General features: G+C 46.8%; 1 protein-coding gene across 2 annotated transcripts in view; it reads left to right on the forward strand.

Moving 5' to 3' along the window:
- TBC1D22B (TBC1 domain family member 22B) overlaps positions 1-13,467 on the forward strand; it is a 75,036-nt gene that overhangs the window by 46,403 nt on the left and 15,166 nt on the right. For both annotated transcript variants that reach the window (XM_027524296.1, XM_027524295.1), the window contains 2 exons: positions 10,183-10,289; positions 10,879-10,954. In XM_027524296.1, coding sequence (XP_027380097.1) covers positions 10,183-10,289; positions 10,879-10,954 — 183 coding nt within the window. The remainder of the gene's footprint in view (positions 1-10,182; positions 10,290-10,878; positions 10,955-13,467) is intronic.

A 13,467-nucleotide genomic window follows, 5' to 3' on the forward strand; every position in this document is an offset into this window, starting at 1 on the left:
TTTTTTTTTTTTTTTTTGCCGAAACCCGCAGCTCACGTTGAAGTGGGTCCTCTGTGGATAAGCCGGCTGTGTCTGGGCCCAGCGGTGATAGTGCTGGAGGCTCACCCTCGGGGAAACACAGTCTCCGGACTGTGACCCCTGAGACAGTGAAATACCTCCGGACTCTCTCAAATCCTTTCGGACTTAGATGGCAGTATTGATCTAATTCAGAATATAATGTAATTGATAATATAGTCATCACCAAAATAAGCTGCATAACAGCAACTGTGTTCTGAATGAGGAGTTGTCTGGAAGAGAGGGATCCATGACATGTCCTATTTTCAAAAGAAGAGCAATGCCTGGTGATTTCTTTCATTGCAAAATTAAACAGTAACGAATAACTCTCCCCCTTCTCCTCTGCATGAGGTAGTATAGCAGGATTTTCATTTCAGGTTTTACTAAGAAGCACAGTAGCAATTGAAGTCCCAGAAGGGAAGTCTTAAAATCTCTGACTCATGTTCCCTGCATGACATGTATGCTCAGATATGTTACAGGTAACGCTCAAAACCCTTCAAGCTAGTCTTCAACAGTACGTGAACTGAGGACTTCCAGATGTACAAGCTGGATTTAGAAAACACAGAGGAACCAGAGATCAAATTGCCAGCGTCTATTGGAACATAGAAAAAGCAAGGGGATTCCAAATAAACATCTGCTTCATTGACTATACTAAACCCTGTGACTATGTGGATCACAACAAACTGTGGAAAATTCTTAAAGAGCTGGAAATACCAGACCACCTTACCTGTCTCCTGAGAAACTTGTATTCAGGTCAAGAAGCAGCAGTTAGAACCAGACGTGGATCGGCAGACTGGTTCAAAATTGGGAAAGGAGTACAACTAGGCTATATATTATCACCCTGCTTATTTAACTTCTATGCAGAATATATCATGCAAAATGCTGGGCTGGAAGACTCACAGCTGGAATCAAGATTACTGGGAGAAATATCAATAACCTCAGATGTGCAGATGATACCACCCTAATGGCAGAAAGCAAAGAGGAACTAAAGAGCCTCTTGATGAGGGCAGAATAGGAGAGTGAAAAAAACTGCTTTAAAATTCAACATTCAAAAAACTAAGATCATGGCATCCAGTCCCATCACTTCATGACAAATAGATGGAGATAAAGTGGAAAAAGTAACAGATTTTCTTTTTCTTGGGCTCCACAATCACTGTGGATGGTGACTGCAGCCACAAAATTGAAAGATCCTTGCTCCTTGGAAGAAAAGCCATGACAAACCTGGATAGCGTATTAAAAAGTAGAGACATCACTTTGCCCACAGAACTCAAAGCTGTAGTTAATCTAGGAGTTATGTACAGATGTTAAGTATTGGACCATAAAGAAGGCCGAACTGTGGTGTTGGAGGAGACTCTTGAGAGTCCCGTGGACTGCAAGGAGATCCAACCAGTCCATCCTAAAGAAACTCAGTCCTGAATATGCATTGGAAGGACTGATGCTGAAGCTGAAGCTCCAGTACTTTGGCCACCTGATGCGAAGAACCATCTCATTGGAAAAGACCCTGATGCTGGGAAAGGTTGAGGGCCAGAGAAGGAGGCGGCAGAAGATGAGAAAGTTGGATGGCATCACTCAGTGGACATGAGTTTGAGCAAACTCTGGGAAATAGGGAAGCCTGATGTGCCATATAGTTCATGGGGTCACGAAGAGTCAGACATGACTTAGTGACTGAACAACAATGACATGTCATAAATGACCGATTTGGATTAGCTTGGCTACTTTGACAGGGAGCCCCAAGTACCAGTACTGTAAGCAAGAGAGAAAAGTTTATTTCTCCCACATTAAAAGTCAGGAGGTGAGCAGTCCAAGGCTCCATGATATTAGGGATTCAGCCTCTCTCTGTTGTCCTGCCATTCTCAGTGTGTGTTTTCCTACTCATGATCCAAGATAGCTGCTTGTTCTCTAGCCATCACATCTATATTCCAGCCAGTATGGAGAGGGAAAGGAAGAAAGACATACTCTTTCCATTGGAAGACACTTCCCAAGTACGTAACACTTGGTTTTGAATCTCTCATCTGAATTTAGACTTAACGGCGTTTCCCATCGGCAGGTGAGCCTGGAAAACAGTCTATCCCAGGTGACCAGTACCCTTAAGGGTCCTTTCATCGAGGAGGAAGTGGTAGTAGCTATTTATGGACAACAACATCTTTGCTATCCTTTGGCTCCTCAAACTCAGCGTTTGACTAATTCCTCTTCTCCCTATGCCCAGCCACCCTTTTCTCTCAGTCACCAACATTTCCTGTCTCTTAAGTCAGAAATGCTACGTGTGTGCGTGCATAGTCAGTCGTGTCCGACTCTTTGCAACCCCATGGACTATAGCCTGCCAGACTCAATCCTTGGAATTTTCCAGGCAAGAATACTAGAGTGGGTTGCCATTTCCTACTCCAGGGGATCTTCCCCACCCAGGGACCAAACGCGTATTTCTCATGTCTCCTGCATTGGCAGGCAGGTTCTTCACCACTAGCGCTGCCTGGGAAGCCCAGAAATGCTAAGACTTGTTTGTATTAATAATTCTTTTTTCTCATTCTTTCATATCCGATCAGTTACAAAGCTCTGATGGTTTCATGTTCTAACTATTTCTTGAATCGCTTTCTCTCTCCATTCCTCCTATGACTTCTCTAGCTCAGGCCTGGATTGCTGAAATGGCCAAGTATGTTTTCCCATCTCTGGTTTTTATCCCCTTCAAAACCATCTTTCACACCATTTAAACACAGACCTGCCTGTTCAGCCCCCCTGCTTAAATCCCTTCACTAGCATCTTATCACCTACAGTTTAAAATGTCCAGATTCCCGGGAGTTCCCTGGTGGCCTAGTGGTTAGGACTCTAGGCTTTCACTGCCATGGCCTGGGTTCAGTCCCTGGTCAGGGAACCAAGATCCCCACAAGCCACACAGCACAGACGAAAAAGTCCACATTCTGTAGCTTGCTGTGCAAGGCCCTGTGTCCTCTGCTTCTGCCTCACCTCTTAAAGGCAGAAATCCAAAACTGACGTCTTTAACCTAAAGCCTTGTCCTGTACCACTTCTTTACCCCTGGGCTAATCCATTTGCATTCCTTAAGGCTCCCCTTCCTCCTGGAAGCCTGCCCTGAGACCTCCTCCCTCCCTCCTCCCACCACCTCCCAGCGGCACTCTCTCCATAACTATGCATTTCCCCCTTGAAGGGCTCTACAACACCAGCTACTGTGTGTTCCGTCCTGCCATCTGCCACTGGTCTTTATGATTCTTTGAGGCCAGAGACTATTTGAAACATCTTAACATTCCCAGTGCTTTCATTTTGGTGTCCATAAATTCCACATGTGTCTAGATGAAGAGTGAGTGCTGACTGTCTGCAGCCCCATGGACTATAGCCCGCCAGGCTTCTCTGTCCATGGACTTTCCAGGGAGGAATACTGGAGCGAGTTGCCATTCCCTACTCCAGGGGATCTTCCCAACCTGGGGATCAAACCCAGGGGATCAAACCTGTGTCTCTAGTGTCTCCTGCATTGGCAGGCAGATTCTTTAGCACTGAATGAATGAGAGAATGAAAATTTCATAGTGGTTTAAGATATTCAGGAAATAGTACAGCTTTGCTGGCCTTGGCCACTGGAGGGCAGTGAATCACAGCATTTTGATACTGTGCTGATTTAGCCAAAAGTTCTTCTCTCTTTTTCGTAAGGGATAGAGATGGAGCACCATCACTTTTTCAGCAGTTACTTATTGATTCTTACACCGTACCAGGCACTGCTCTAGTCACAGGGGATATGACCATAAACAAAGTGGACAGAAATCCCTGCCTATCCTTCTAGATGTTTATTCACAGAAAATAAAAGCATATAGTCCTTCTCACACACACAAGGGCAACTATGGATGTTTTACTGACTTCTGACACCTCAGTTAGTTTTGCCTGTCTCTAAACTTTATATAAATTGAGTCATTAAAAAAGAATATTCCACCTTTCATTCTCCTGCTCTGGGTTTGGAGGGAACTGGAGAGTGGGGCTGATGCTGAATTTTTAGCCCTCATCCTGTCTGGCACTTTACCCCTTTCCTCAAGGTGCCTCCTGGCCCCGTCTTCATAGACGAAGCAGCCTTGTATGTGCTAAGAAATTTGAGGAATATTTGAGGCTCTTTCCAGCAACAGACTTATGTGGAGACGCCCAGTCAGAGTGCTGAGCAGGGTTACTTTCAGTGGGCAGTTGAGAGCAGTGTGAGAGTTTGGTGGGATGTCCAGGGCTGGATTTCCTCCCATGTAGAGGTAAGCTCTCCAAGGGCAAACTGTGGCTTGCCATCTCCCTGGCGGTGAGCCAGGTGACGTGTGCACTTGCTGTCTCTTTTATCTGACCGAAGCATAAATGAGACACCATGACAGGAGAAATTGAGGTAGCCGACATAGTCAAGATGTTTGAGCCTAGATGAGGAACCTGTGGGCAGCTGACCACCAGTCCAAACCCTGGACTTCCCAGGGCCTGTTGGCATACAAGAGTCTCGGGGACGTGCTGCCTGGCTCTGTGGGTGGTCTTTGGGCAGGTCCTAGAAGATGAAGGTGAAGTGTGTGCTGGACCTGCCCCCTCCCTTGCCCCTCTAACACGAATACTCGTACAGTTTGGGTTCCTGTAATCCAGGCATCAAGAGGCTGATTTAACCAGCAGCCATTCAGTTCAGTTCAGTTCAGTTCAGTCGCTCAGTCGTGTCCGACTCTTTGCGACCCCATGAATCGCAGCACGCCAGGCCTCCCTGTCCATCACCATCTCCCGGAGTTCACTCAAACTCACGTCCATCAAGTCGGTGATGCCATCCAGCCATCTCATCCTCTGTCGTCCCCTTCTCCTCCTGCCCCCAATCCCTCCCAGCATCAGAGTCTTTTCCAATGAGTCCACTCTTCCCATGAGGTGGCCAAAGTACTGGAGTTTCAGCTTTAGCATCATTCCTTCCAAAGAACACCCAGGGCTGATCTCCTTCAGAATGGACTGGTTGGATCTCCTTGCAGTCCAAGGGACTCTCAAGAGTCTTCTCCAACACCACAGTTCAAAAGCATCAATTCTTCGGCACTCAGCCTTCTTCACAGTCCAATTCAAACATCCATACATGACTACTGGAAAAACCATAGCCTTGACTAGACGGACCTTTGTTGGCAAAGTAATGTCTCTGCTTTTGAATATGCTATCTAGATTGGTCATAACTTTCCTTCCAAGGAATAAGCGTCTTTTAATTTCATGCTTGCAGTCACCATCTGCAGTGATTTTGGAGCCCAAAAAAATAAAGTCTGACACTTTCCACTGTTTCCCCATCTATTTGCCATGAAGTGATGGGACCAGATGCCATGATGTTTGTTTTCTGAATGTTGAGCTTTAAGCCAACTTTTTCGCTCTCCTCTTCTCTTCACTTTCTGCCATAAGGGTGATGTCATCTGCATATCTGAGGTTATTGATATTTCTCCCGGCAATCTTGATTCCAGCTTGTGCTTCTTCCAGCCCAGTGTTTCTCATAATGTACTCTGCATATAAGTTAAATAAGCAGCAGCCATTAGTGTTCATTAAATAAAAGTAGAAGTAATACAAGAACCTCAGAAAAGTAGAGTCGGTTTGGTGGTGTGTTGGTTTTTAAAATTCATTTTAGCCAGGTGCCCCATGCTGAGCAGTGGATGGCCAGAGATGGTTCTGCGTTAATTGACCGGCCCTGTGTTGGGGAGGGCTCTGTCGTCAGCTGCTTCTCTGTCTTAGAAATAGCGTTTCTCCTCTCACAGTCTGAAACAGGGTTCTCCTGAAACAGACCCACCTGCTCCTGTGGGTTTCTGCTCTGTAGAAACCTCTTCCCTCTCCTCACTGTCCTTTCTTTGTCAAGTGGTTTGACTTTGCTGGGTTTAACCGAGGGGTCCCTCCGCCTTGTCCATACTTGGCTCTGGTGGCCTTGTCACAGATACTTGCCTGAAAAATGCCAGATGAGTAATACCCAACAAGTTTCTATAGCACTGAACCCCTTTAAAATTATTACATTCAGGTGATCGGATGAATTCCTTGGAACTCTTCTTAAAACTGTGTTTTTCTGGATGAAAGATTTAATTCCTGTTTTATGAGGTTCTTTAGATGTATGGCTGAAAAGATTTATTTTTTTCCTTTTCTCAAGCAGTTTACTTTTGTGGTCAGAAAATATTATGTAAGCTCTTCTCATAAGTCCAGTTAAAAAAAACAGACAGGAATCAGATAAGCCAGAGGCTTTGGAAAATAGAAGGGCTGTCTGTAGTCTGGTGCCTTGAATCTTCTTGTGTGCGGGTTGGGCTGGTTGATTCCTACCCAACAGATCACAAAATCTAGCAATTGCCCTGCGATCACAGATGCTTTCTGGGAAATGCCTCGAGCACTGAGTGGACAAGTTACTCTTTCCAGTTTTAGTAAAACCAGTTCTTCCCGAAGCTGTTGGGGAGTGTTTGAGGCACAGGTGAGGCTAGTTTTAGGCCTGAGATCTGGAGTTCTGAGAAAACTGAACACTTGACTGGGGCCACCACTCGGGTACATTTATCGGGTAATAACGCTGGGCTTGACAGCATGTTCTTGTCAAGCCTAGAGTGGGCAATTCGATTTTTATAAAGAGCTGTTGGGTTTCCTCTTTTTGGATGCTTTGCCGCTTAAAACAGCCATAAAATATCCCTTAAAAATCTCATTCCCTCCAGTCCAAGTCCTGGCTGCTGAATGCTCCATAATGACAACCAGAGACGCTGCCCTCATCTGAGACGGCATTGCTGGCATGGCTTCCCATTCCAGCTTCAATTATATGTTGAATTTTCTCAAGTGGGATGTTTAATGATCCTTCTGAACAGACTGTTGATGCTGAATGAAGCCCTTCCCGAGAGCATGTGGGCCTCCCTTTCTCTGCTGCTTTTTGCTGGTGCACTTAGCTCACAGTTTTTGACTGAATGTGTGAATTTTATCGTCCCAGCAGGCAGAACACTAGAACTAAACCCTCCTCCCACTCTCTGAAGTGCTGGTGAGCTCCCCTGCTGTCTGTGAAAGCCAAGAGCTAACAGGCAGGCGGGGCGTGAGGGCAGAACATGGGCAAAGGACAGCTCCCAGTTCGCGAGGCCCCAAGAGAGGGTTCAGTGTCCTCTGTTGACCCCCCTTCTCCCGAGGACAGCTAAGGTTGGGAACTGCACAGTTACTGAGAGCAGGTTCTTATCAACTTGAACCTCATGTTTTTCGATTTTCTTCCTTAAGAGCCAGAGGTAGAAATGGAAAGCTTTGAAATTTGTCTTTTATTTTTAAGGTACGTTTGGAATTAGGTTAGGTTTGGCTGCAAATAGCAGAGATCTAAAATAACAGAGGCTTTAATAACAGTAATACTTAACATTTGTGTAATGCTTATTTTATCCCAGGCACTGTTCGTACTTTTCATGTATTGACTTGTTTAATCCTTACAATGTGCCCCACTGGTGGTAGGATGTTACCTCCTTCAGAGAGGAGGCGTTGAGGCTCAGGAAGCAAAGTCATTTGCCCAGAGTCACAGAGCTTATGACAGGGCCAGGATTTTAGCTGCACAATCTGGCTTCAGAGTCTATGCTCCTGACCGCTGACTGTTCTGTCTGACAAAAAGGCCACAGGTCACCGGGGCTCATGTGGCAGCCTGTTCCCCATCGTACTCAGGGAGCCTGGCGCTCTCTCCCAGTTACTCTGCTGTGCGTGGTTCCCATTTCCAGTGACGTTTCTGCTGCAGTGTTCCGAAATGCCCAGGTAGGACAAGACCCTTCAGATTATCGTGGAGCTCAGGATCTTCATTTGTGAAACACGTACAAATAGTGGGAGAGCTTTTATCTTGAGCCTTTCTTACGGGCTTCATTTTTTTTCTTCTTTCAGAGGAAGGGAAGCTACTGCCCAGGCTGGTTAGTGTGATCCGCCACACTCACTAAAGGGGAGAGTCCATATGGTTCCCTAGCGCACTGCTGGGAGTCTGCTCCTGGAGAGTGGTCTGCTGGTACCCGTGGTTAGGTCCTTTGGCCCACAGCAGTTCTTGTGTGGTTCCTCCAGCCATTATTTGTGGTAGTGGGTATTGGGGGCCCCTGGGTATCCATCCTTGGTGGGAAACAGATAGGTAAAGAGGTGATGGCCTGTGTGGGTCAGTGAACTGGAGGTCTGAACAGCAACACAGAAGGATCTTAGAAATGTGAGATGAAGCAAAAAGAAAAAGGAAGATTCTGAGCTGGGTCTTGGAGCCCAGTATCACTTGATTAAATTAATAGTATACATCTGGTCACCCCCCACTCTGGCAAAACACCCACTACATAAATGGTTAAGTTAGAAAAAAAAGAAAGATGGTATTTCGTGGAAGGATTTTTTTGTGTGGTTTCTCAAATAGACCTTTGTATATTATCTGAAGTCTTCATTTCTGCAGGCTTAGTGTTTTACAAAATCTTGTTCTCTTTTTGGTAGTAAAAGGCAGGTGTAGTCCATGGTAGCTCCTTTTTGCTAGAATCATGTGCATTTTTTCTTGACCAAAAGTTATATTTACTGTAGAAATTTTGAATAGTAAGGCTTAAAGAAAATAAAAATTCTTTATCCGTACTACCTTGGGAATAAGCACTGTAAACCCTTGTGATATATTTTGTTTTTCCTCTGTGCTTATACAGACACATAAATATTGTATGTACAGTAGTTGAGAATAAACCATAAATAACTTTGTACTTTACTCCTCTCCCTCAACGCTGTGACATGCTTCCCCATGTCATTACAAATTCCTAATAAACCCCACCTAAAATTAACTATATCATGCCTACCGTGTGCCAGGGTCTGTTGTCGGCGCTTTACTTGTATTAACTGTGGAGTTTTTACACTGTTGCCAGGCTCATACTTTTTCTGAAAAAGCACCCCGCCCTCCCCAAAAGCGTTTTTACAGCCCTTGAGGTCCATTAGAAAAACACTGTTTATATAGGATGAGAATCGGAGAGTTGTTCCACAACATCCTGAGAAGGTCCAGTTGTAAGTCTCGATAGAATGATAATTCTCATAAAGGAAAGGTCTGGATTCTAAATACATTCTGTCATATACCTGTGTCTCTGCGGCACCAGGGTCTGCAGTGAACATGCTGTTTTCAAACAGGGCTCCAAGGAGAGAGGCTGCCTTTGACACAGAGCGCAAGGGCCCGAACGTCTCCGTGTGTGGCCTCTGATGGGCATGCAAGGGGCCTGTGGCTTGAGGTGGCCTGTCTTGTCCACCTTGTCTCCCGCAGGAAGGAAACATCACACATTCCTTCTTCTAGAAGACTCCTGTGTTCTTCCTTCTTGCATCTCAGACCAGTTGGACAACCTCTCACTCTTGTCACTTAGTGTGGGGTTTCCAAGACTTGCTCATAGGCAGGCCTCTTTAAAAGAGGTGCCAAGGCTAAAGAAACTGGGGGAGTGCTGAGTCAGCCAGATGAAGGAGATTTTCTTAATGCAGAATTCCTAATAACTCCTCGAATCCTTTTATGAGTCTCCAAGATGAGGATATATAATGCAGCGTTTCTCTGCTGTGTTTGTCCATGGAACCTTTTTAACTTGAGTATCCTATAGGATGGAGGTTTTTGCAGAACCCAGCTTGATAACTGCCAGCTTGGTTGAGATGAAATCCTGGAAGCTTTCATGGGTTTGGGCCATCGTCCTTCACACAACTCATCCTCACTTCTGAGGCATGAGGCCCTGGGTCTGCCTGGTCAGAACGGGGGGATTCTGTCTTTAAAAGGACCTGTGGGGGTTCCCTGAGCCCAACTGTTCTCACTGCATGTAAGAGTGAGTGTGTTAGTTTACTGAATTTCTGAAATGAAAGAATTTTTCCAGACTGCCTCCAGGGGGCTGGATATAGCTCATTGAACATGAAGCCTGAAGTTTTTTTGTTTTTTTTTTCCTCAAACTAAATGAAAAATGCAGTGGAAGAGAAAGATGTGTTGGACCCAGCCAACCCGGTGTGAGAAATGGCCTGTGCAGTGTTGTCATGAGATTCTCGAGCGCCTTCCTGGGACACTCCTGCCTACCTGGCAAGGGGACGGTGGTGGGCAGGCCCCTGTTCCTTGGCCTCACGTGAGCCTGGCTCCCTCTGGGCCTTAAGGACCCCGTTGAAGATACTAGACTCTGTCTTTCTCTATCCGTTTTTTTAGAGAAAACCTCTGGACTTTCTTCACCTTTTGTTTTACAGAAGAGGATGTGGAGAACTTTGATGTGACCAATTTGTCTCAGGACATGCTGCGAAGCATAGAAGCCGACAGCTTTTGGTGCATGAGCAAGCTGCTGGACGGGATCCAGGTGAGCGACTCTGCCCTTTCGGGATGCCCTGCTTGGGGCTCCCTTTGGGTTCCTTGTTGCTCTTCTGGATCAGACAGCCTCCGAACTCCGGCCCCAGCATGGCTCCCCCCGTTTTGGTCCATCCATCTTTACTTCATTCGTTAGTTTTACAGCTTTCAAAAGGCAGTGATCCTAGACGACTTCCCTGGCAGCCCAGTGGTTAGGACTCTGTGTTTTCACTCCTGAGGACATGGGTTTGATCCCTAGTTGGGGAACTAAATCCCGAAAGTTGTGCTGTGCAGCAAAAAAAAAAAAAACAGGCAATGGTCTAATGTCCCCTGGAGTCTAGGGGAGTCCCCATGTTGCTCTGCCTTTCTCATTAGGCCCTGTCCCCCCATTCTGCTGTACTCCCAGCCATGCAGTTTGCCTCCAAAGCACATGCCTTTCCCCCACACTCTGCTGTTCTCTGAGATTCCTTTGTTCCCCACAACACTGGCAGCAGCTCTGGAGAAACACCTTCTGCTTTGAAACATGTTTCAGTGACCATGGGGGAGGGGTGGCCCGATGGTGTGACATTCCCTGCTCGGCCTGAGTTCTGTGTCGTTTGCAGGATAACTACACCTTTGCACAACCAGGGATCCAGAAGAAGGTCAAGGCGCTGGAAGAGCTTGTCAGTCGGATCGATGGTAGGTTCAGAGGAAGAACTCTCTAGCAGTGTGATTCTGACACAAGTGTGAATCACACAGAGTGTGATTATGCTGGTGTGGGGTGGGTGGGGGGTGTCTCCTCAGCCCCTGTCCTGGCCGTGACCCCTTCCAGTTCATTCGGTTCTGTTGGCAATGCTGACATCCTTCCACATCTCACCGGGAAGGTGAGGCGAGAACTCTGCTGTTAGGTCACATTTCTTTTCTCGCCTTTGTTTGCGGTCACCAGGTTCTGCCAATCCTCCTTCAGCATCTCTCCTCAAATTCACCCTTTTGTTCTTCATGGCCCTAGCCACAGCTCTGGTCCAGCCATGCTTGAGTTTCTGCAGCTTCCTCCTAGAAGCACTCGCCTCCTCCATCCTCGTCTCTTTTGCACACATCTGTCACACACCTCCGTCTTTCCAGAGCTCTGTTCCGGTCACATCCCGCTTCTGCCCCGAACCCACCTGTGTTCTCTGTTGCTTTTAGCATCAAGTCTGTAGTCTGACTGTGTCCTTCCCGCTGTGATGTGACTCAGGATTTCTGGGCTCGATGCAGGGTCCTCAGGTATGCCTGATACCCCAGCAGGACATCCCATAGCTCCCTGTGACCCATCTGGGTGGGGAGCAGGAGTTGTGGCCTCCTGAAGCAGAATGTCTTTGAGGAACAGGAGCCCTGCAGTAAGTCTTTGGCCCCACCATGGGATCCTGGAGTGTTAGAACTGAAGGCAAGTCAGGAAGCCCTGCTGTTGACTAATGAGGAACCTGAGGCCCAGGGAGAGAAGCTGAGATTAAGTTTCATGCAGATCGCGCACAGGTCTAACAGCAAGGTCTTCTGTTAAGTGGAGTGTCCAGCACCAGTTAATTCTATCAGTTGCGACACAACTAATCAGTCCCATTAACTGGTTTTCCATCATGCATTTTCCTGCTTCACCAGCGCATTCCTCGTCCCTCCCTCCCCCCGTCCCTCATATGGAGATTGCATATCTTTCTCCTTTCCCAGATTCTTTTCCCTTGAAAACCTTCCCTGATTTGTTCCACTCACTCCAGCTCCTTTTTACAACTTAGGGTTTCAGTCCCTGGAGTTTATTTGATTATTTGCTGCTGTTTCCCCATGCATTGCATGTGGGATGCTTTTAGCTCTCTGCCTCATCGCCTGGCCCAGCGGTCAGCGCCATGCCGGGCCCACACCCCGCGCTCCTGTCTCCCTCGCTTGGCTCCTGGGATGGGGCGAGTGCTGAGCTGTCTGACAGGGGCTGGCTGCCAGAGGGCCTGTGCTGTAGTTGTTTCCACTGTCTGGTCTGGCCTTTTTTCCCCCTCTTCTGCCATCAAAAATATCTGATTAAAAAAAAGGCATAGTATGTTAGGATATAGTGTACTTTTAAATGTATATGTCTTAGTGCTTTGAATTATAGAAGTAATACTCACTGCAAAAATTTAGACAATTCCAAAAAAACCCCAAAAGTAAAAATCCTTCCCCTTCTTTAAATTCTGCTCCCTAGATATAACCATTATTGATAGTTACTGTCTCAAAAGCTGTAATATTTTCCACATGAGGGTGCTGTTGTAGACACTTTTTATTTTCTCATTTTATTCACCCCCAGATTGACTGAGGTTTGAATAAGTATCCCCATTTATAGATAAGGAAATTGAGGAGGATAGTGATTAAAAACAAACAAACAAACAAATCCTATCAAGCAGTATCTGAAGGGCTGCCGTATGGAACAGGGGGCAGGTGTGTTTGGGTTGCTCCAGAACACCACGCCCACACCATGGGGTGGGAGTTGCAGGGGGACCTGGTGTCTGTTGAATGTGGTGAAGCACTTTCCGGTGAATCACTTAATCAGTGGGAGAGGCTGCCCTTGAGTGGAGTCGGTGAACCTCTTTCCCCGGCTGTTTAAGTCCCTGCTGGCTGCCATCTGTCAGAGATGCTGAAGAGGAATCCTCACCGGTGGGAGGATGGCCAAGGTGACCCACACAGTTCTTTTCCATTGCGTCTCCTTCTGTGATGCGTAACAAGGTCAGGCAGCCAAGTGAGCCTTATGTCTCCCTCACTTGATGGCTCGAGCAGCCCTGCAAAGGAAGAAAGGCCCCCAGAACGTCGCTGTGGGATGTCCAAATAGTTCTCCTACGTGCAGGGCTGAGCTAACCAAGCAGCGGTGCTGTGAGGTGGTGGGATCCAACACCGGACAGTCAGGTGCGGGTTTGGCTTCCCCAGGGGGAGGAGCTGAAAAGAAATGGAAACTGGGACTTCCCTGGTGGTCCAACAGTTAAGAATCTGCCTTGGAATGCAAGGGACATGGGTTCAATCCCTGGTCAGGGAACTAAGATCCCTCATGCCACAGAGCAACCAAGCCTAAGCGCCACGACGAAAGATCCCACATGACGCAGTGAAGATCCAACACAGCTATATAAACAAATTAAAAAAGGAAACAGAAGCTGCCTTTTTGGTTTATGTGAGTCAGGGTCCGATCCCCTAGGTTGCGCTCAGGGGGCCAATGACCCTTTCTGTTTTAG

This window comes from Bos indicus x Bos taurus, chromosome 23 (genome assembly GCF_003369695.1).
Source record: "Bos indicus x Bos taurus breed Angus x Brahman F1 hybrid chromosome 23, Bos_hybrid_MaternalHap_v2.0, whole genome shotgun sequence".
Classification (NCBI taxonomy): Eukaryota; Metazoa; Chordata; class Mammalia; order Artiodactyla; family Bovidae; genus Bos; species Bos indicus x Bos taurus.